General features: G+C 53.8%; 2 protein-coding genes across 13 annotated transcripts in view; one reads left to right on the plus strand and one right to left on the minus strand.

Annotated features, from left to right (window-relative positions):
- The window catches only part of TMEM120A (transmembrane protein 120A), a 63,623-nt gene extending 41,615 nt beyond the window's left edge, over positions 1-22,008 (plus strand). For 5 of the 10 annotated variants that reach the window (XM_063646370.1, XM_063646367.1, XM_063646372.1 and 2 more), the window contains 4 exons: positions 2,334-2,479; positions 3,887-3,984; positions 6,720-6,832; positions 12,366-12,625. In XM_063646370.1, coding sequence (XP_063502440.1) covers positions 2,334-2,479; positions 3,887-3,984; positions 6,720-6,832; positions 12,366-12,497 — 489 coding nt within the window. In that variant the 3' untranslated portion in view covers positions 12,498-12,625. Of the gene's footprint in view, positions 1-2,333; positions 2,480-3,886; positions 3,985-6,719; positions 6,833-12,365; positions 12,626-13,152; positions 13,234-14,245; positions 14,439-16,354; positions 16,474-16,651; positions 16,769-20,004; positions 20,065-20,440; positions 20,537-20,615; positions 20,706-20,808; positions 20,875-20,969; positions 21,032-21,186; positions 21,280-21,394; positions 21,460-21,564; positions 21,634-21,707 lie in introns of those variants that run through there. The other 5 variants (XM_063646366.1, XM_055292802.2, XM_055292801.2 and 2 more) reach the window with 5 other exon arrangements.
- A 125-nt stretch (positions 22,009-22,133) lies between these two features.
- The window catches only part of POR (cytochrome p450 oxidoreductase), a 70,149-nt gene continuing 69,554 nt past the window's right edge, over positions 22,134-22,728 (minus strand). For all 3 annotated transcript variants that reach the window (XM_063646365.1, XM_055292798.1, XM_055292797.1), the window contains exon 16: positions 22,134-22,649. In XM_063646365.1, the coding sequence (XP_063502435.1) occupies positions 22,505-22,649 (145 nt within the window). In that variant the 3' untranslated portion in view covers positions 22,134-22,504. The remainder of the gene's footprint in view (positions 22,650-22,728) is intronic.

Below are 22,728 nucleotides of genomic sequence, written 5' to 3' on the forward strand. Positions count from 1 at the left end.
TCGAACTCCTGGGTTCAAGCGATCCTCCCACCTTGGCCTCCCAAAGTGCTGATATCACAGGCATGAGCAGCCACTGTGCCCAACTTCTTCGAACCTTTGATTGCTAATGTACACCTTGTTTCCGAGAGAGGAATCATAGATACAGCTGTCCGTTTGTACAGTTGTCCTTCAGTATCCATGGAGATTGGTTCCAGGGCCCCCAATAGATACCACATCCTTGGATCTTCAACTCTCTGATGTAAGATGGTGTAGTATTTGCATCTAACCTAAGCATATCCTCTTGTATACTTTATTTATTTGAGACAGAGTCTCACTCTGTTGCCAGGCTTGGGTGCAGTGGCATGATCTCGGCTCACTGCAACCTCCACGTCCCAGGATCAAGTGATTCTCCTGCCTCAGCCTCCCGAGTAGCTGGGACTACAGGCATGCACCATCATGCCTAGCTAATTTTTGTGTTTTTAGTGGAGATGGGGTTTCACTTGTTGGCCAGGTTGGTCTCAAGCTCCTCACTTCAGGTGATCCGCCTGCCTCGGCCTCCCAAGGTGATGGGGTTACAGATGTGAGCCACCTCACCTGGCCCCTCTTGTATACTTTAAATCATCTCTAGATTATTTATAATACCTAATACAATGTACATGCTATGTAAATAATTGTTATACTGTATCGTTTAGGGATTAATGACAAGAAAAAAGTCTGTACATGTTCTGTACAGATGCAACCATGAATTATTTTTCTGGATATTTTTCATCCAAGTTTGCTTGACTATATGGATGTGGAACACACAGATATGGGGGCAGATTGCATTTGGCTATCTGAACCCCTGAACCCTTTTCTCATAGTGCCTTATGGGGGACTAGTGTTTCTTAGAACACACTTTGGGAAATGTAGAGATAATCCTTGTCTGTGTTTCAAATAAATGAAAGTTGTTTTTTTTTTTTGAGACAGAGTCTCATTCTGTTGCCCAGGCTGGAGTGCAGTGGCACAATCTCAGCTCACTGCAAGCTCCGCCTCCCAGGTTCATGCTATTCTCCTGCCTCAGCCTCCCGAGTAGCTGGGATTACAGGCGCCTGCCACCATGCTGGCTAATTTTTTGTATTTTTTAGTAGAGACGAGGTTTCACCATGTTAGCCAGAATCGTCTCGATCTCCTGACCTCGTGATCTGCCCGTCTCAGCCTCCCAAAGTGCTGGGATTACAGGGTTGAGCCACCGTGCCCGGCAAACGAAAGTTTTAATGATAACTTTGGACCTGGAACTCAGGAAGCTCCCATTTAAGTAGGTGTCTTGTTCTCTCTACCCCTCTGCACATATGCTGGCTTCATTTCTGGGCATGCAGGGTGGCTCACATGTGTATCCCAACACTTTGGGAGGCTGAGGCAGGAGGATCACTACAGGCCAGGAGTTTGAGGCCAGCTTGGGCAACATAGTGAGACCCCATCTCTACAGAAGATAAAAGTATCAAAATTAGCTGAGTATGGTCGTGTGCACCTGTAGTCCCAGCTACCTGGGAGGCTGAGGCAGGAGAATCATTTGAGCCCAGGAGGATAAGACTGCAGTGAGCTATGATTGAGCCACTTGCACTCCAGCCTGGGTGACAGAGTGAGAGACCCTGTATCTTTAAAAAAAGAAAAGAAAAAGATGGGTTGAGCACAGTGGCTCACGCCTGTAATCCTAGCCCTTTGGGCGGCCAAGGCAGGTGGATTACTTGAGGTCAGGAGTTCAAGACCAGCCTGGCCAACATGACGAAACCTCCTCTCTCCTCCTTCTCTCTCCTCCTCCTCCTTTCTCTTCCTCCTCCTCTCTCTTCCTCCTCCTCTCTCTTCCTCCTCCTCTCTCCTCTTCCTCCTCCTCCTCTCTCCTCTTCCTCCTCCTCTCTCCTCTTCCTCCTCCTCCTCCTCTCTCCTCCTCCTCCTTCTCTCTCTTTCTCTCTTGATGCTTAAATTCTGATGGTCTGCAGGTGTAATAAGAGAGCTGTCCCTCTCCATCCTCCTCAGCCCCCAGTACATGCTGGGTTGTTACAGTTCTGGGCCACAGCGTCCTCACTGCAACCTTTGTGCACCTGGCCAAGTGTAAACAGGTGCCACGGAGGGAATGGACACCAGTGCGGAGACCCAGTGCTCTGCACCGTGAGGCTCAGTCCTTTCGTCATGACTCGCCCTGTGCCACCCCATGCAAGTTACCGTGCGCCAATCTCTTTCAAAGTCTGGATCTCCGTCACATTCACTGTCCTGGAACTGCCCTTTTACACTCGTTTGCTGAGCTGTGTTTCAAGAGATAGACATCCCTCTTCCCTGAGGAATATGCTCATAGCTGCCTTTCTCCCTCCACACTTCAGGAACTGGATGCATTTCAACCATACCCCATTGAAATCATGCCAGGGAAGGTTTTCATCGGCAATTTCAGTCAAGCCTGTGACCCCAAGATTCAGAAGGACTTGAAAATCAAAGCCCATGTCAATGTCTCCATGGATACAGGGCCCTTGTAAGTAAAGAGAAACTACTGATTTATATTTCATTTTATTTTTTTATATAATTAAATTTATTTTATTATTTTTTTAAATTTTATTATTATACTTTAAGTTTTAGGGTACATGTGCAAAATGTGCAGGTTTGTTACATATGTATACATGTGCCATGTTGGTGTGCTGTACCCATTAACTCATCATTTAGCATTAGGTATATCTCCTAATGCTATCCCTCCCCTTTATTTTTTATTTTATTATTATTATTATTTTTTGAGATGGAGTCTCACTCTGTTGCCCAGACTGGAGTGCAGTGGCGCAATCTCAGCTCACTGCAAGCTCTGCCTCCTGGGTTCACGCCATTCTCCTGCCTCAGCCTCCCCAGTAGCTGGGACTACAGGTGCCCGCCACCACATCTGGCTAGTTTTTTGTATTTTTAGTAGAGACGGGGTTTCACCGTGTTAGCCAGGATGGTCTCAATCACCTGACTTTGTGATCCTCCCGCCTTGGCCTCCCAAAGTGCTGGGATTACAGGCATGAGCCACCACACCTGGCCTATTTTATTATTTTTTGAGATGGGGTCTTGCTTTGTCACCCAGGCTGGAGTGCAGTGGCACAATCTTGGCTCACTGCAACCTCCGCCTCCAGGGTTCAAGTGATTCTCCTGCCTCAGCCTCCCGAGTAACTGAGACTAAAGGTGTGTGCCATCATACCCGGCTAATTTGTGTATTTTTTAGTAGTGACAAGGTTTCAAAATGTTGCCTGGGCTGGTCTCAAATTCCTGACCTCAAGTGATCTGCCTGCCTTGGCCTCCCAAAGTGCTGGGATTACAGGCATGAGCCACCATGCCTGGCCAAGACAGGTACTTAAAAAAATTTTTTTGGCTGGGTGTGGTGGCCCATACCTGTAATCCCAGCACTTTGGGAGGCCAAGGCAGGTACATAAGCTGAGGTTGGGAGTTCGATGACCAGCCTGGCCAAAATGGTGAAACCCCATCTTTACTAAAAATATAAACATTAGCCGGATGTGGTGGCACATGCCTATAATCCCAGCTACTTGGGAGGCTGAGGCAGGAGAATCACTTGAACCTGGGAGGTAGAGGTTGCAGTGAGCCGAGAACATGCCACTGCACTCCAGCCTGGGCAACAGAGCGAGACTCTGTCTCAAAAAAAAAAAAAAAAAAAAAAACACGAGGATCTCGCTACGTGATCCTCCCATCTCTGTTTCCCAAATTACTGGGCTTAGTCATGAGCCACCACACTCAGCCTGAATGTTTTTTTCCAGGAGAGGTTGAGTTACCTGTGCACATTCCCCCTTACACAAGCTCAGCGTCCTCCCTGTGGCCCTTCTGCTGTGATGAAAACCCCACAGTGGGGCTGCCTGCATTCTGCGTTCCACCCGATGACCTGTGTGGTCCTTCCGTGTAGTTTTGCAGGCGATGCTGACAAGCTTCTGCACATCCGGATAGAAGACTCCCCGGAAGCCCAGATTCTTCCCTTCTTACGCCACATGTGTCACTTCATTGGTAAGGAGCGTTCCTTGGCTGGGTAGCAACTGGCCTGTGTCTGGAAAGCAGAGGGGCAATGGAGCCTCCTTCACAGGCTTATTCTGGACTGTGACTCCCCATGCTCTAGAGAGAAAGGGCCCAGCTCGGCATATGCCCCACCTGGGTGGGACAAGTTCCAGGACACGTCCAACTTCTCGGGAGCCCTCAGTGAAATGAGCAACCGTGGTGTTTACCTTGGGGGCAGTGGGGCCCAAGGCTGTGGCCCTGGCTAGATGGCTGTGCCCTTCTGGGCTTGTTGTAAAACGAGGGTGATGGCTACCCACAAGTGCACATGCTCATGGAGGCTCTGGGCTGAGCTCTGGGGACCAGTAGTAAATCTATCTCTCTCCATCCCCGCCTTCATCCTTGGTCTGTGGGATGTGGGTGGAATGGCAGGAAGACTACAAAGCTCTTTCAGTTCTGACTTCCAAGATTTTCTTTGTTTTTGTTGGTTGGTTGGTTGGTTGGTGGAGTTGGGGTCTTGCTATGTTGCCTAGGCAGGTCTTGAACTCCTGGCTTCAAGCGATCTTCCTACCTCAGCCTCTCAAGGTGCTGGGATTATAGGCATGAGCCACCACACCCAAGTGATGCCCACCAGTTACTTAACTCATCAAGAGTGGATTTTTTACTCATTCCTGGGGCTCCAGATTGCCTGAGGAGAGTAAGATCTGTAGAGAGAGCAGGGCTGAGTCAGGTCGGAGTCCCCACCCCATGCCTACCTGTCTGGCACCAACAGCTCCTGGCCTGAGCCACTGTACCAGGGGCTGGAGCGTGGCATTTTGGCCCAACCATCCCTTATTTTAAATTTTATTTTTTTGAGACAGGGTCTGGCTGGTTCACCAATCTTGGCTCACTGCAATCTCTACTAACTGGGCTCAAGCAATCCTCCTACCTCAGCCTCCCAAGTAGCTGGGACTACAGGTGTGCGCCACCATGCCCAACTAATTTTTGCATTTTTAGTAGAGATGGGGTTTTGCCATGTTGCCCAAACTGGTCTTGAACTCCTGAGCTCAAGCAATCCACCCTCCTCAGCCTCCCAAAGTACTGGGATTACAGGCGTGAGCCACCGCACCCAGCCCAAACCATCCTTTATTTGCCCAGCAGATGTCAAATGTCGCTCGACCAGGGCCTGAGGCCGAGACTTCCCATGCGTCCCATCTCGAGATGGCAGAGCCTTGTGGCCCAAGGAGGGCCCCCATCCAGCCTGCCTCCCTGGGTAGCACTGAGCCAGTCAATGAATTAAACTGCATGCTCAGTTCCTTTATTCAGATGGTGAGGAAGGTGGCCATCGTCATCTCTGCGTCCTCCTTCAGCCCTGGCAGTCTGTGATTTTGCACTTGGTATGCTTATCTTCAGTTCCTGAGGGTTGCCAGACCAGCCTCAGGTGCCAGCTTAGATTTCCTCTCCCTGGGCAGGACTCACAGCTTCAGGGGTGCTGTGATTAGAGCTGATATTTCTGTGCCAGGCACTGGGCTCAGCACAGAACAAAACCAAACCGTATGGAGTAGGTAGCATACTGTGATCCCGTTTTCCAGATGAGGACACCGTGGCTTCAAGTAACTTACCCTCCAGCCCGGGCAACATTGTGAGACCCCATCTGTACAAAAAAGTTAGCTGGACATGGTGGCACATGCCTGTGGTCCCAGCTACTCAGAAGGCTAAGGCGGGAGAGTTACTTGAGCCCAGGAGTTCAAGGTTGCAGTGAGCTGTGATTACACCACTGCGTTCCAGCCTGGGCAACAGAGCAAGACCCAGTCTCTAAAATACAATAAATAAAAATAGGCTGGGCACAGTGGTTCTTACCTGTAATTCCAGTACTTTGAGAGGCCAAGGTGGGCAGATCACCCGAGGTCAGGAGTTCAAGACCAGCCTGAACAACATAGTGAGACTGCATGTCTATATTAAAAAAAAAAAAAAAAAAAAAAGTCGGGCGCAGTTGCTCGTGCCTACAATCCCAGCACTTTGGGAGGCCAAGGCGGGCAGATCACCTGAGGTCTGGAGTTGGAGACCAGCCTGGCCAACATGATGAAACCCCATCTCTATTAAAAATACAAAGAATTAGTTGGGCGTGGTGGCAGGTGCTTGTAATCCCAGGTACTCGGGAGGCTAAGCCAGGAGAATCACTTGAACCCAGGAAGCGGAGGTTACAGTGAACTGAAATTGTGCCACTGCACTCCAGCCTGGGCAACAAGAGTGAAACTCTGTCTCAGCAAAGAAAGAAGGAAAGGAGAGGAATAGAGAGGAGAAGAAAGGGGAAAGGAGGGGAGAGGAGAGGGAGGAAGGAAAGGAAAGGAAGTATAACTTGCCCAAGCCCCATGGCCAGTGAGTGGCAGTCAGGATTGGCACTCAGGCCACACTGGCTCTGTCAGCTCCTGTTTTTGGGGATGATGATCGTCCTGTCTGCCCCATACTGGGAGGCCAGGTGGTAGCAGAGCTTCCTGGACTAGAAGCCTGGAGTTCAGGAGAAGGTCTTTGCCTGGTGATGCTGGTTGCCCAGGCATGATTCTCTGGAACTTCCAGCCAGGTCTGAGGGATGCCCACTTGCTAAACAATGAAATGGGCTCCCAGAGAAATCATGGGACTTGCCGAGGTCATGTGGGCTGGTCTTGAACTCATGCTTGGACCACAGGCCCATGGAGGCTAGTGTCTGACAGCAACCCAAGCCCACAGGGAGGAGGGCCAGGCATGACCCAACACCCCACTTCTTTTTGCAGAAATTCACCTTCACCTTGGCTCTGTCGTTCTGATCTTTTCCACCCAAGGTATCAGCCGCAGTTGTGCCGCCGTCATAGCCTACCTCATGCATTATAACGAGCAGACCTTGCAGGTACGCATTCCCCTGGCCAGGCTCGCACCACGGCCACCCTCTGGGAGGTGGGGGGGTCAGAGCGCAATCTGGGAGGAGTGGGGCCCCGGCACTGCTTTGGGAGGAAGAATCCCAGATAACTCCAAGTCTAAGGTGCCCCCCAGCCCGCGTCACACAAGGGCAAGGCCCCAGTGTTGCAGGCTTGAGGCCTGAGGCTGGATATGCAGGGCTGGCCCAGGGACTCAGGCCAGGTCAGGCTGTCCTGCAGCCCCCTCGGCATGGCCCCCACTGCTGTCAGGCTGTCCACCCATGTTTGTTTGGTGTTGCCCAAGGGAGAACTGCTTGGAGTCCCAGAGCTGCAGCACAGGCACCCACCCACTCCCATCTATCTCCCTGTACCTTGGGTGCAAGGTCCAGAGAAGAGAGGGAAGCAGGGACCCATCGCAGCAAACCCAGGCAGAACTCGGGGCTCCTAACTCACAGCACCTTTCTCGGGGACCTGCCCTGCCTGTCACAGCCTATTCGTGATCCTCAGAGGGCTTGATAGGACCTACAAAGCCCCAACATTGCCCAGGGATGTTCTGGGGGGAAGGAGAGGGACAAAGAACAAAACTCATTGGCCAGTGGCTTCGGTTGTCGCCCCTATGTGCACTTTGGGGGTGAAGCTGTAGGCTATAAAGTACTTTCTTTTTTTTTTTTTTTTTTTTTTTTTTGAGATGGAGTCTTGTTCTGTTGCCCAGGCTGGAGTGCAGTGGTGCAATCTCCACCTCCTGGGTTCAAGCGATTCTTGAACCTCCACTGCAACCTCTGCCTCCTGGGTTCAAGCGATTCTCCTCTCTCCGCCTCCCGCATAGCTGGGATTACAGGTCCGTGTCACCACGCCCGGCTAATTTTTGTATTTTTAGTAGAGACGGGGTTTCACCATGTTGGCCACGCTGGTCTTGAACTGTTGACCTCAGGTGATCCACCCGCCTTGGCCTCCTGGGATTACAGGCTTGAGCCTCTGTGCCTGGCCTAGAAAGAGTCTTGAATATCCAGGAATTCTGCTCCTGGGTGTGCCCAAAAGAAGTGGAAGCAGGCTGGGCGTGGTGGCTCACACCTGTAATCCCAGCACTTAGGGAGGCTGAGGTGGGTGGGTCGCTTGATCTCAGGAGTTTGAGATCAGCCTGGGCAACATGGCAAAATCCTGTCTCTACAAAAAATACAAAAATTAGCTGGGTGTGGTGGTGCACACCTGTAGTTCCAGCTACTTGGGAGGCTGAGATAGGAGAATGGCTTGAGCCTGGGAGGTGAAGGCTGCAGTGGGCTGTGATCATACCACTACACTCCAGCCTGGGCAACAAAGCTAATGCTGTCTCAAAGAAAAAAGTCAATTTCAATGCCTTTAAACTTCTAGGAGTACCTTTGTCTTTTAAAGACCTTCAAATAATAACAAAACTCCAGAGGCACTATAATAACTAACATTGACTCCTACCTGCCCGGTAAGTATTTGTATGTCATTAAAACATCTTCACAATGACCCGGTGGCATAGCTATTGCTATTATCCCCATTTTGTGGGAGGCCTGGAGAGGCCAGGTACTTTACCTTGAGTCCCAGAGCTGTAAATGGCAAAGCTGGAATCCAAAGCCGGACGGCCCGGCTGGAGAGTCTGGGCTTTCAACAGGGCCCTGAGGTGGCAGGGAGAATGCTGGCCTTGCAGCCTGAAAGATGTGGCCTGGGCACTGCTGCTTAGTACATGTGGCCTGAGTACACCCTTTCACCCTTCTATCCCTTCAGTGGGTAGAATGAGGTTAACAGCACCTGTCTCTCCTGCCTGCTGCATTTGCTGTGAGAGTCCCAGCAGATGCTTTGTGGGCTGGAAGGGGGATGTGTGGGGTGGCGGTGGGGGATGAGTGGTTTATGATTCTTCCTTCAGGGTCTGTTCTGACCCAGCAAGGACATAGTAAATGTTATAACTGCACAGCTCTGCCCCTCACACCACTTTAAAAAAAAAATTGTGGTTAAAATATACATAACAGGTCAGACGCAGTGGCTCACGCCTGTAATCCCACGATTGCGGGAGGCCGAAGTGGGCAGATCACCTGAGGTCAGGAGTTCAAGACCAGCCTGGCCAACATAGTGAAACCCCCTCTACTAAAAATACAAAAATTAGCCGAGTGCGGTGGTGCGTGCCTGTAATCCCAGCTACTCTGGAGGCTGAGGCAGGAGAATCACTAGAAGCTGGGAGGCAGAGGCAGCAGTGAGCAGTGAGATTGGACCATTGTACTCCAACCTGGGTGACAAGAGCGAAACTCTGTCTCAAAAAAAAAAAAAAAAATACATATACACACACACACACACACACACACACACACACACAAAACAAAAAATTTACCATCTTAACTATTTTAAAATGTATAGCTTAGGAGCATTAAGTACATTCACATTATTGTGCAACTAATCTCCCAAATTTTCCATCTTGCAAACCTGAAACAACAACTCTTTACTTTCCCCTCTTCATTGCCCTGTGGGAACTGCCATTCTACATTCTGTCTCTGTGAATTTGACTACTCTAGGTACCTTATATAAGTTCCTTCCTTTTAAGGCTGAATAATATTCCATTATATGTGGAATTCACCAATAAACCCATCTAGGCTGGGTGCTTTCTGTTTTGGAAGGTTACTAATTATTGATTCAATTTATTATTGTTATTTTATTTTTGAGATGGAGTCTTGCTGTGTCACCCAGGCTGGAGTGCAGTGGCATGATCTTGACTCACTTGCAAGCTCTGCCTCCCGGGTTCATGCCATTCTCCTGTCTCAGCCTCCCGAGTAACTGGGACTACAGGCACCCACCACTCAATTTCTTTAATATATGTAGGCCTATTCAGATTGTCTGTTTCTTCTTGTGTGAGTTTTGGCAGATTGTGTCTTTCAAGGAATTGATCAATCACATTTGTGGATATGAATATTCTTTTATTATCCTTTTAATGTCTGTGGGATCTGTAGCAATGTCTCCTCTTTCACTTCTGATATTAGTAATTTGTGTCTTCTCTTTAAGTTAGCCTGGCTAGAGGTGTATCAATTTTATTGATCTTTTCAAAGAACTGGCTTTTGGTTTTTTTGATTTTCTCTATTGATTTCCTGTTTTCAATTTCATTCTTTTGCATGGCATATCTAGTTTTCCTAGCACCATTTGTTGAAATGACTGTCCTTTTCCCCCATTGAATGGTCTTGGCATACTATCAAAAATTCCTTGACAGGCCCGGTGCAGTGGCTTACACCTGTAATCCCAGCAGGTTGGGAGGCAGAGGTGGGCAGATCACCTGAGGTCAGGAGTTTGAGACCAGCCTGGCTGACATGGCAAAACCCCGTCTCTACTAAAAATACAAAAATGAGCCAGGCATGGTGGCACATGCCTGTAATCCCAGCTACTTGGGAGGCTGAGGCACAAGAATCACTTGAACCCAGGAGGCAGAGGTTGCAGTAAGCTGAGATTGCATGATTGTACTCCAGCCTGGGCAACAGAGTGAGACTCAGTCTCAAAAAAAAAAAAAAAAAATCGCTTGACCATATATATAAGGGTTAATTTCTAGGCTAGGCTGGTTATTCTCTTCCATTGGTCTCTTTGTCTTCATGTCCGTACATACTGTTTTGATTACTGTAGCTTTGTTAGAAGGTTTGAAATCAGGAAATGTGAGACCTGGCCGGGTGCGGTGGCTCAAGCCTGTAATCCCAGCACTTTGGGAGGCCGAGATGGGCGGATCACGAGGTCAGGAGATCGAGACCATCTTGGCTAACACGGTGAAACCCCGTTTCTACTAAAAATACAAAAAAATTAGCCGGGCATGTTGGCGGGCGCCTGTAGTCCCAGCTACTCGGGAGGCTGAGGCAGGAGAATGGCATGAACCCAGGAGGCGGAGCTTGCAGTGAGCTGAGATCGCGCCACTGCACTCCAACCTGGGGGACACAGCGGGACTCCGTCTCAAAAAAAAAAAAAAAAAAAAAAAAAAAAAAAAAAGAAATGTGAGCCCTACACTTTTTAAATATTTTTTATGGGGTCCTTTGAGATTCCATGTGAATTTTAGGATGGATTTTTCTATTTCTACAAAAAATGCTGTTGGGATTTTGATAGGGATTGCCTTAAACCTGTGGATTGCTTTGAGTTGTATTGGCATCTTAATAATAATAAGCTTTCCAACCCATGAACACAGGATGTCTTTTCATTTGTTTGTGTCTTTAATTTCTTTCAGCACTGTTTTGCAGTTTTCAGTGTATGAATCTTTTGCCTCCTTGGTTAAATATTTTATTCTTTTTGATGCTACTGTAAATGGAATTGTTTTCTTAATTTCCTTTTTGAATTGTTTATTGTTAGTAATTTTTGCTTGTTGGTTTTGTATCCTGCAACCTTGCTGAATTTATTAGCTGTGTGTGTGTGTGTATGTGTGTGTGTGTGTGTAATCTTGAGGGTTTTCTACATATGAAATCATGTCATCTTCAAACCAGAGGTAAGGTTACTTCTTCCTATCCAATGCAGATGCCTTTTATTTCTTTTTCTCGCCTCATTGTTCTGGCTAGGACTTCTAGGACTATGTTGAATGGAAGTGATAAAGCAAGCACCCTTGCCTTGTTCCTGATCTTAGAGGAAAAGCTTTATCTTTCGCCATTGAGTGTGATGTTAGCTTTTCATATATGGCCTTTATCAGGTTGACATCACTTCCTTCCTTTTTTTTTTTTTTGAGACAGAGTCTTGTTCTGTCACCCAGGCTGGAGTGCGGTGGTGCAATCTCGGCTCACTGCAACCTCCGCCTCCCAGGTTCAAGCGATTTTCCTGCCTCAGCCACCCAAGTAGCTGGGATTACAGGCATGTGCCACCATACCTGGCTAATTTTTGTATTTTTTTCATAGAGACGGGGTTTCGCCACGTTGGCCAGGCTGGTCTCGAACTCCTGACCTCAGGTGATCCACCCGTCTCGGCCCCCCCGAAGTGCCGGGATTACAGGCGTGAGCCACTGTGCCTGGCCATTTCCTTCTGTTCCTAGTTTCAGGCACCACTCTTGCCTTTCCCTTTTTCCTTTGTCCTCAATCCGGATGGAGACCAGGTGCTCAGCCTCCTTCATGCAGCAACCCTTCCTGTACTTTAAGGTGGATGCCTGAAGGAGGGCAGCTTGAATTTTCCTTCTTCAGAGAATTTGCCCACAGTTCTCTTCCTCTTTCTATTAATTTGGCCAGTCACAATGCAAACCTTTGTTGAGACTGCACTAGGCTTGGCATAGTGTTTGCCATCCACAGATGATTTCATGTATGTTGTCTTAATCTTCCCAGAAGCTGTTTGAAATAGGAATTATTTCTGTCACCAGATTTAGAAGCAGAGGGGCTTGCCCAAGGCAGAGTCAGCTCCCATGACTCCCAGCACTGATGCATTCATGCCAGGCTGCCCTGTTTCTGCATCCAGCCCTTAAGCCGTGTTGCTGGCACTGTGCAAGCGCCTCCTGTCTCTGAAAGCTGCCTCTGATCCAAGTGGAAAGGGCCCAGGACCAATCCTGAAGTTCACTTTCTCTCTTTGTATTCATAGAGGTCCTGGGCCTATGTCAAGAAGTGCAAAAACAACATGTGTCCAAATCGGGGATTGGTGAGTCAGCTGCTGGAATGGGAGAAGACTATCCTTGGAGATTCCATCACAAACACCACGGATCCGCTCTACTGATCTTCGCCGTGGCCCAGCGAAGGGTACTGAAGAGCCTCGCCTGGGGGCATTTTGTGGGTAGAGGGCCAGAGTGTGTATATACCCAGGCTTGTCTGGAAGGAGAAGGCCTTTGCTGCCTGAAAGTCTCATGTCAGCCTCCTGTACTGATTCTTCCCAAGTGCCTGTTCATGCCACCTAGCTGGTGTCAGGCTCACCAAGAACCCGCATCCCTGAGGTGTCATGGGCCATCCCAACTGCACCCCTGAGGCTGCCTCTAGAAGAGCATCTGGCTGCTAGAGCAGCTGCCCTGCATCCCCCTGGTGACTCAGACCCTTTGGAGGCTGCCTGGGGGCACCCAGAGGTTGCCTGTGTTGGTTCACAGAGGATGTCACAATAGCCACCAATAGGCAGTCCCCTAGTCCCAGAGATACCAAGCCCAGCCTTGTCTAGCCCCCAGGCTCCTGGAATGGGATCACACCCTTGCCTCATCCCCAGTGCTTCCTGCCATCCACCCCTTGAAACAGATTTTCTTTCCCTGTTCCCCACTCATTTCTGCCTGGCTGTGTTCACCAAGGAGAGATTCTCACCCCCAACCCCATCTCCCTATCTATGTTTCGAGAAATTCCTAAGGTCTTAAAAGTTTTCCCTTTTTTACCCCCTTTCCTTTTTTTTGGAGGCACGGTCTTGCTGTGACTCTCAGGCTGGAGTGCAGTGGTGCAATCATGGCTCACTGCAGCCTCAACTTCCCTGGGCTCAAGCGATCCTCGCACCTCAACCTCCTGAGTGAGTAGCTGGGAATGCAGGCATGCACAATCACACCTGGCTAATTTATTTTTATTTTTGTAGAAACAGGGTCTTGCTCTGTTGCCTAGGCTGGTCTGGAACTCCTGGGCTCAAGTGATCCTCCAGCCTCGGCCTCCCCAAAGTGCTGGGATTACAGGTGTGGGCCACGGCACCCAGTTGGAAGTTGTTTTCCAAATGCACTTCTCCAAAGCTGGCAGCACCCACAGAACAAACTGGGCATCAGGAGACGGCACAGACTAGGGGACTGGTAGGGGATTAGGATGTCCATCCATGCAAGGCCTTCCCCAAGTCCATTCGGCAACCATTCCCTGCCACCACGTGGGTGGGGCTGGGAACAGAGAGATGAATGCGTCCCACCACCTAGCGCGCTCTGTGGAGGGATGGAGGGGGGGCGGTGGGGGATTCCCCTCAACAGAAGGGCAGGCCTTCAAGGAGGAGTGGGGTTTTGCCAGAGGGGGAACGGCTTTACACGCAGCCCTGGCTTTCCTCAGAGTGAGTTGGGACAGATCCCAGGATGGCTGCACAGCTCTCATTAGGGACCTCCTGGTAGGTAGGACACAGCCGCTGGAAAGTTTTAAGCATGAACATGATGGGGAATCAGCCTTGTGTTTTGGGAAGGGCAGTCCGGTGGCCGCGAGAAGGGACAGTGGATGTGAGGCAGGGAGAAAGGAGGCCGCTGTAAAAATCCAAGCGAGAGAAGCAGCTCTAACTCCCTTCCCCAAAGAGGCTCAGCTTCCCAAGGACAAAAATGTTGCAGGCAGGTGTCACCTCCCTGGACCTTGGTTTGCTTTCAGCATGACGGGCCAGAGCCCTGCTGGCTGCACCACGCGGCTGGCACAGTCAGTGCAGTCCAGGCCCGGGGCTGCAGCCGTCCGGGTCCAGGTCCAGGGGCTAGCAACCGCCCTTGCATACGGCCCCGCCCCTTCCCCGGATTGGCTGGGGCGGGGGGCGTGGCCTTTTTCCATTGGTGTCCGTGGCGGCACGAGCCCGGAAGCGGACGGGGGCGGTGGCGGAGGAGCCTCGGGTGGGCCGGGGTTGCTGCGCCGTCCTCCACTACTGGCTCCTGGCGCTGCAGCTATGCAGCCCCCGCCCCCGGGCCCGCTGGGCGACTGCCTGCGGGACTGGGAGGATCTACAGCAGGACTTCCAGAACATCCAGGTTAGCGCTGCTGCGGACGCCCGGTGGCCCCCGAGCCGCGTCTCGCTGGCTCGGGGTCAAGGGTCAGGCAGCCCTGGGTCAGGCAGCGGGGAGCTAAGGGTCAGGGGTCGGGGCCCTGGCGTCACTGCCGAGGGGGGGCGAGGCCCCGGGTCCTGGTGTCCACTGCCGCCCCCTCCAGTGTCCGGGAACCCCAGCGGGACCCCACCGCGCTGGGCGACCTCGGCTTCCAATGAGGGCCTTGGAAAGGGGCCCAGTTCCGACCCCGTCCCCTCCCAGAAGAGAGCGGTTGCCTGAGTCACACACGGGCGGGCCCAGTCTTGGGTCAACCACTCAGCAAAAGCGCAGCGGGCAGCGCCCGAGAGGCAGCCCAGGTCGGGGGAGCAGCTTTTAGGGGGAGTCCTCAGCCTGGATTGGGGATGCCCTAGGCGGAGGGACACCACGCGCCGCTGAGGCCTTTAGAAGGAAAGAGGGGACTTGACAGGCCCATGTGGCTGCATCAAGGAGAGCCAGGGGAGGGGTGGGGCGGGTGGGCGGGGCCAGGCCCTGGAGGGACGCCCTGGCCTGGCAGAGATCAGAGTCCCTCCGAGGCCAGTGGAAAGCTACGAGGGGAATTGTCTGGATAGAGCTCCCCGGGGCCACCGTGGCTGTTCTGTCCATAGGCCAGGGAGGAGGGAGCTGTTGGCCTCATCCGGGCAGGGAAGAGGGCGGTGGCTGTGGGTGGGCAGAAGTGGCACGTGCTGGTGTCTGAGGGGGCGTGGTGAGCCCTCCTGGGCATGAGAAACATGATCCAGACAGAGTAGAGCTCCGGCCAGCTGATGGCTTGGTTAGCCCTTCGCCTCTCCTGGACTGGTTCCAACCCCTTCCTGTCGGCATTGAAACCCAGCTGCCCCTGGCCCTGCCAAGCCCCCTGCCATTGGTGCTTCTCCCCAGAGACTGAGCACACCCAGTCTCCCCGCCTGGCCGCCACTGTCCTGGCCACAGCCCCTGCTTGGCGCTCCTCACACTGCCCCTTGCCCCATCTCTAGGCTGCACCTTCTTAAGACTCACCTACCAGGGCAAAGTGCTTGGGGAAGCCTTGGGCCAAAGGTGCTGGGGGAAGGGAGTGGGGCTGGCCTTAGAGCAGGAGGCTCTAGGGCTGAAACCTGATGACCTTTAACCTGGGAAGATGTCAGGAATGCCTGAGAACCTGAGCTCCTCCTATACTGGAAGGCTGGATAGGCAGGAGGAGCTGAGAGGATAGAGGGGTGGCTCTGGGCTGCCTGCTTGGTCCAGAAGGTGGCCCTGGGGGCCTAAGCTCCAGACTCAAGGTAGGAGAAAGAGTCTGTCCTTGTAGGGTGGGGACAACTAGCAGATGGGCTGAGACTAAGAAAACCTTGGCTGGGCGCGGTGGCTTATGCCTGTAATCCCAGCACTTTGGGAGGCCGAGGCAGGCGGATCACCTGAGGTCAGGAGTTCAAGACCAGCCTGGCCAACATGGTGAAACCCTGTCTCTACAAAAATACAAAAATTAACCGGGCATGATGGCGGGTGCCTGTAATCCTAGCTACTTGGGAGGCTGAGGCAGAAGAATGGTTTGAACCCGGGAGGCGGAGGTTGGAGTGAGCTGAGATACTGCTTTTGCACTTCAGCCTGGGCGACAGAACAAGACTGTCTCAAAAAAAAAAAAAAACAACACCTAGTCTGTTTCTGGGGGAGGGGTGCTGTGGGGGTCTCTGGGCTCGCAGGAGGACACCCAGGTCCTCGCCTGCCTTGGGGAGACAGCTACCTCATTCCTAGGCAGGCACAGTTCTGCCTCCTTTCCCGCTGAGCGAGACCCTCCCAGCAGCCCTCGGGGAGCCCGAGCCCCATGTCCTGCCTGCAGGCTCTGGCTCAGTGACTCCCCAACTGGCCTGAGCCTTTTCCCCTCCGGCCCCCAGGAGACCCATCGGCTATACCGTGTGAAGCTGGAGGAGCTGACCAAACTTCAGAACAATTGCACCAGCTCCATCACACGGCAGAAGAAGCGGCTCCAGGAACTGGCCCTCGCCCTGAAGAAGTTAGGATCCCCTACCCCACCCACCATGGGCTGAGTATGGGGTGGGAGGGCTGGTGCTGTGAGACCCTGGGCACCGCTCCTCCCCTCTCTGGGCCGTGTTTGCCCTTCTGCCCCTGTGGGAGTCAGGGAGGACACTTGGGAGTCCTCTTGCCCTGACTGTCTCTGGCCTTACCCACAGATGCAAACCCTCCCTCCTAGCAGAGGCCGAGGGAGCCGCGCAGGACCTGGAGAACCAGATGAAAGAGCGCCAAGGCCTCTTCTTTGACATGGAGGCCTATTTGCCCAAGAAGAACGGGTGAGGGCCCCCACCGCTACCCCCAGCTCAGTTCACAGCCACTCCTGTGGGGGAGGCCTGAAGCCGGGTGCTGCCTCCTCTTGGTCATTATAGTCAGCAAATGTTCCCTGGGCGCAGCACAGGCTGAGCAGTGAGGCCCAGTGCTGACTTCAGAGGAGACACCTGGCTGAGAGTGACATTTCACTGTGATAGGTGCTCCTTAGCATGGGGAATGAGGTGGCACAGTGAGGGACACCTGACCTAGTCCAGGAGGTTGCAGAAGGCTTCCTGGATTAGGGGATGGGTGGGCTGAGTCTTACAGAATAAAGAGAGTGGGCCGGGCGCGGTGGCTCTCACCTGTCATCTCAGCACTCTGGGAGATGGAGGTGGGAGGATCACTTGAACTCAGGAGTTCAAGACCAGCCTGGGTGACATACTGAGACCCTATCTCTCTATTTATTTAAAAACAAAAAATAGGCTGGGTGCGGTGGCTCATGCCTGTAATCCCAGCACTTTTTTGGGAAGCCAAGACAGATCGCCTGAGGTCGGGAGTTCAAGACCCGCCTGGGCAACATGGTAAAACCCATTTCTACTAAAAATACAAAAATTAGCCGGGCATCGTGGCATGCGCCTGTAATCCCAGCTACTCGGGAGGCTGAGACAGGAGAATCACTTGAACCCGGGAGGCAGAGGCTGCAGTGAGCCGAGATCGTGCCACTGCACTCTAGCCTGGGCAACAGAGTGAGATTCTGTCTTAAAAATAAATAAATAGGCCGGGCGCGGTGGCTCACGCTTGTAATCCCAGCACTTTGGGAGGCCAAGGCGGGCGGATCACGAGGTCAGGAGATCGAGACCATGGTGAAACCCCGTCTCTACTAAAAATACAAAAAATTAGCTGGGCGTGGTGGCAGGCGCCTGTAGTCCCAGCTACTCGGAGAGGCTGAGGCAGGAGAATGGCGTGAACCTGGGAGGCGGAGCTTGCAGTGAGCCGAGATTGGGCCACTGCACTCCAGCCTGGGCGACAGAGCAAGACTCCGTCTCAAAAAAAAAAAAAATAATAAATAAAAAAAATAAATAAATAAATAAAATAAATAAATAAATAAATAAATAAGTAAAATGAGGCAGACACATGGGATGAGGGCAAGAGGTAGCAGCAGGTGGACAGGCCATGAGCAGAACTTGTAGTGGCCAGAGCTCGGGGCAGGAGGTGAGAGGGAGCCAAGAGACCAGAGGCTTTGCTGGGCTGCAGCACTTGCCTTGACCCCAGTAGGCGGGCGGGGGCGGTGGAATGTGCACTGGGAAAGGCCAGCAGCTGTCACCCAGGACGGACAGGGCAGTGCAAAACCCCCCGCTGAGCAAAAAATCCCAGCAGAGGCTGCAGGCAGGGAGATAGCTGGGAGAGGGCGTGGCCCAGAAGGCAGGGAGAAAGGAGGGTCAGTAGCCTGGGGTCAGTTCTGTGATAAGGAAGGGGATGCGCTTCCTGGAAGTCCTCTTGGCAGAACCATTTGGTGGAACAGGGTGGATGTTGATCTTGGGGATGACAGAAGAGCCAAGGAAGGGAGACAGCCCAGTCTAGGAGACTTTTTTTTTTTTTTTGAGACAGAGTCTCACTCTGTCGCCAGGCTGGAGTACAGTCGCGTGATCTCAGCTCACTGCAACCTCTGCCAGGCTGGAGTACAGTCGCGTGATCTCAGCTCACTGCAACCTCTGTCTCTGTGGTTCAAGCGATTCTCCTGCCTCAGCCTCTGGAGTAGCTGGGATTACAGGTGCGCACCACCACACCGGCTAATTTTTGTATTTTTAGTAGAGATGGGGTTTCACCATGTTGGTCAGGCTGGTCTTGATCTTCTGACCTCATGATCCACCCGTATCGGCCTCCCAAAGTGCTGGGATTACAGGTGTGAGCCACCATGCCTATCCCTCTGGGAGACTTTTTAGAGCTTGGCTGTGAGTGGAGGGAGAGAATTAGGAACTAGGAACTGGAAATTAGCACTGGGTTGAGGGGCAGCTACTGCCTGTTTGTGGGGTTACTTTGCCTCTGGGAAGACTCGAGCACATCCACCTGCTGAGAAGAGGGGCCGAGAGGGGAAAGACCCAGGAGAAGGGCAGGGGCTGATGGAGGGAAGCTCCGGGAGAGCGAGAAGGGCTAGTGGGGGATGGAGGGTGCAGAGACGAGGGCGAGGAATGCTCCCGGCACAGTGCTCCCCACAGAGCAGAAGTCAGGCTGTCTTCTCTGCAATGTTGCAGGTGGGGCCCGAGGTGGGAGGAGACAGGGTAGAAGGTTGCAGGGAGAGGATGTGGAGAGGCCAGTGCTGGGAACCAGAGGGGGAGCTGAGTGAGGACACATCCACAGCCTGGTGGGTTGGCAGTGGAGGCTGGAGCTGGCCTGCTTGGGGAGCACCCTGTAGAGGGAGAAGCATGGCTGCCTCAGAAGCTCTTTGTGGTCTTGGGCAAATTGCCTAACCATGCTGAGCCTCTGTCTGTTTGGCTTGAGTGTGAACAAGAGCCCATGTGTCTGGGGCAGGTGCTGAGAAAGTGACCGTGACTTTGCTGTCACCTCTTGGAGTATCTCTGGCAGAGAAGGGCAAGACGATCTCAGTTGGTGGGTGTGGAGGCTGGACATTAAGGGGATTGGCAAGAGAGTGGTGGAGTTGGCAGGTGGCCTGGGGACTCAGCCAGCTTCGATGAGATCTGGGACTGGACAGCGTGGGGGCCTTGGCGAGGGATAAGGGGGTCGTGGTGGGAAGAAACGCCCCGGGAGGCTGAGCACTTGGGGTCAGCCCACAGTTGGAGCTCTAAGTTTCTGTTCTGGTTTGGGAGGTCGTCCCAGATGTGGCCAGGCTTGTGGGAATCTGAAGTGGAACCCAGTACTGAAGGTTCTGGAGGGGAGGTGGCAGGGAGCTGGGGGGTAGGTGGTGGCCATCGCACAGGGGAGCAATCGGGGACATGGGGATGGCCCTCAGCGGGGAGGGAGAGCCTGGTTCTCTTGGTGCCCTGAGGTGAGGGAGTTTCAGGCAAGATTCCGGAGATGGGGTGGGGAGTGTGGGGGGGGGGACTGTTTCCCAGGCGGCGAGGAAAGCTGGGCATGGCAGGGAGTGGGTCTGCAGCGCCCAAGGTCAGAACCCGACGCTAAGGCCATGCGGAAAGCAGCGGGTGTTGGGGGGGGTGGCCCAGGCTCTGACCTGGTAGGCTTGGCTGAGTACCGGTGGCTTCTCTGTCACTTGGGCTTCTCCTCACCCCGCCACCCCCTTCCCTAGATTGTACCTGAGCCTGGTTCTGGGGAACGTCAACGTCACGCTCCTGAGCAAGCAGGCTAAGTAATCAGGCCGGGCCTCCACCCCCCAACCTCCACCCCTCCACCCGTCCTTCCCCACCCACCCGGCTCCACCCCCCAACCCCACCCGGCCTTCCCCACCCACCCGGCTCCACCCCCCAACCCCACCCGGCCTTCCCCTCCACCCTCCCACCCCACCCGGCCTTCCCCTCCATCCCCCCACCCCACCCGGCCTTCCCCTCCATCCCACCACCCCACCCGGCCTTCCCCTCCACCCACCGAACCCGGCCTTCCCCTCCACCCCCCCAACCCAGCCTTCCCCTCCATCTGACTTCCCTTGGCTCAGCTGCCCTCCCGGGGTGGGGGCACACATGGGCCCCACCAGCACCCCACCCGTCTCACCAGCCTGCGCCCCCCAGGTTTGCCTATAAGGACGAGTATGAGAAGTTCAAGCTCTACCTCACCATCATCCTCATCCTCATCTCCTTCACTTGCCGATTCCTGCTCAACTCCAGGTGGGCGTCTCACCCTGGCCGAGGACCCACCCCATCCCCAGTCGCTGCAGTACCAACCCTCGGTCCCCTCCCTCTGCAGGGTGACAGACGCTGCCTTCAACTTCCTGCTGGTCTGGTACTACTGCACCCTGACCATCCGGGAGAGCATCCTCATCAACAACGGCTCCCGGTGGGCAGGGCGGGCCCTGAGGGAGGGGATCATGGAATGGGGCACCAGGACCCTCCGGGAAGCAGGAACAGGCCCTGGGGGTGATGGTGGCTCTCTGCTCCAGGATCAAAGGCTGGTGGGTGTTCCATCACTACGTGTCCACCTTCCTGTCAGGAGTCATGCTGACGTGGTGAGTGGCTGGGCCCGGGGCACGGGTAGGAGCTGGGACAAGGAGGGGATACACGGCGTCCCCAAGGGTCCCCACACTGCCCTCCACTTTCTTAGGCCTGATGGTCTCATGTACCAGAAATTCCGGAACCAATTCCTCTCCTTTTCCATGTACCAGAGTGAGTGTCCCAGATGTCCGTGCTGAGCCGTGGAGGCACCCATGGTGGGGGCGGGGGCAGGGAACCCCCCTGGGCTGGGGGGTCGGGGCAGGGAACACCCACACCCACACCCCACCCGGGCTCAGCCCTACTTCTCTGTCCTCTGCCCGGCCCAGGCTTCGTGCAGTTTCTCCAGTACTACTACCAGAGCGGCTGCCTCTACCGCCTGCGTGCGCTGGGCGAGCGGCATACCATGGACCTCACTGTGGGTGAGTCGGGCGTGGCCCTGGCATCTGGACATTCTCCTTTCCTCCCATCCCGGGTCTGAGTGGTGGCGTCCCCTCTGTCCCTGGCCGTCCTGTGCCCTGACCTTCCTCCCCGCAGAGGGCTTCCAGTCCTGGATGTGGCGGGGCCTCACCTTCCTGCTGCCTTTTCTTTTCTTTGGACACGTAAGTCGTGCCTCTGTGTCCCTGCCTGTCTGTCCGTCCTCTGCGCCGGTTTCGGGCTTGAGCAGGGACTGGGTCTTCTGAGTAAAACGCCTCCTCCCTGCTCAGTTCTGGCAGCTTTTTAACGCGCTGACGTTGTTCAACCTGGCCCGGGACCCTCAGTGCAAGGAGTGGCAGGTGAGCCGGGGTCCCTGGAGAGGATGGATGGGGGGCCAGGCCCAGGTCCAGCCCTCACCTTGTTCCTCTGGCAGGTGCTTATGTGCGGCTTCCCCTTCCTCCTCCTCTTCCTCGGCAATTTCTTCACCACCCTGAGGGTTGTGCACCAGAAGTTTCACAGTCAGCGGCACGGGAGCAAGAAGGATTGAGGCTGGGCCTTCCCCTGCCAGCCCAGAGGGGCTTCTGTCCTATGTGTTGTGGGAGGGGATGGGAGGCACCCCTCGAGTGTTCGTGTATCAGGGGGTCTCTTCTATTCTCCCTTGGGTTTTATGGGCTCTGTGGGCCCTGAAGGAAGACCTGGGCCCAGTGCCCTCAATAAAGAGAGGCCCAGAGGTGGCCTGAGCGTGTGTGTTCTCCTGGGGGAGGGCAGGGCTGGGTGGCCCTACCACACGGGTTCCTGGGGTCTGAGTTAAGTTGATCCAGGTGGAGGCCCCAGATCTACTCACACAATACCAAGCAAATACAGAAAACAGAACTTTATTCCAAGGGCCAGAGGTTATTTAAAATTATTTACACTCATTGGAAATCACATGGAGGGGCTGGGCCCAGCTCAGCTGAGAGAAAGAGCCCTTCTGTGCAGCCGCCGAGGGCTAGAGGCCTCCCAAGGCATGGAGCCCGGTGCCCCTGTGCAGGCCCTGGGCTGTGCTGCTGGGGGCCGGTGGACCTCACCTGGCCTGGGGGGCTGAGGAGGGTGCACCCCAGGCCCGGAGGAGTCTTTGTCACTGGGCCTGCGCCCATGCCAAGGCCAAGCCAAACACACCCAGGAGACTGCAGGAGGGAGCCAGGAGAGTTGATTACAGGCCGGAGTCTGCTGGGTGGGCGGGGCAGGCCCCTAGCTCCACACGTCCAGGGAATAGCGGCCCTTGGTCATCAGTTTCTTGATGTAGTCCACAGCCTGCGCGTGCTCCATGGCCCCGAGCTCAGCCACAATGTCGTAGAAGGTGTTCTGCACATCCCTGGCCATGTTCCGTGCATCCCTGGACAGGAAGAGGGGGTGCTGGGGGCTGGGCCAACTGCGGCAGGCAGGGCCTCGTCCTCCCCACCCCCTACTCCAGT

Source organism: Symphalangus syndactylus, chromosome 9 (assembly GCF_028878055.3).
Source record: "Symphalangus syndactylus isolate Jambi chromosome 9, NHGRI_mSymSyn1-v2.1_pri, whole genome shotgun sequence".
In the NCBI taxonomy this organism is placed as follows: Eukaryota; Metazoa; Chordata; class Mammalia; order Primates; family Hylobatidae; genus Symphalangus; species Symphalangus syndactylus.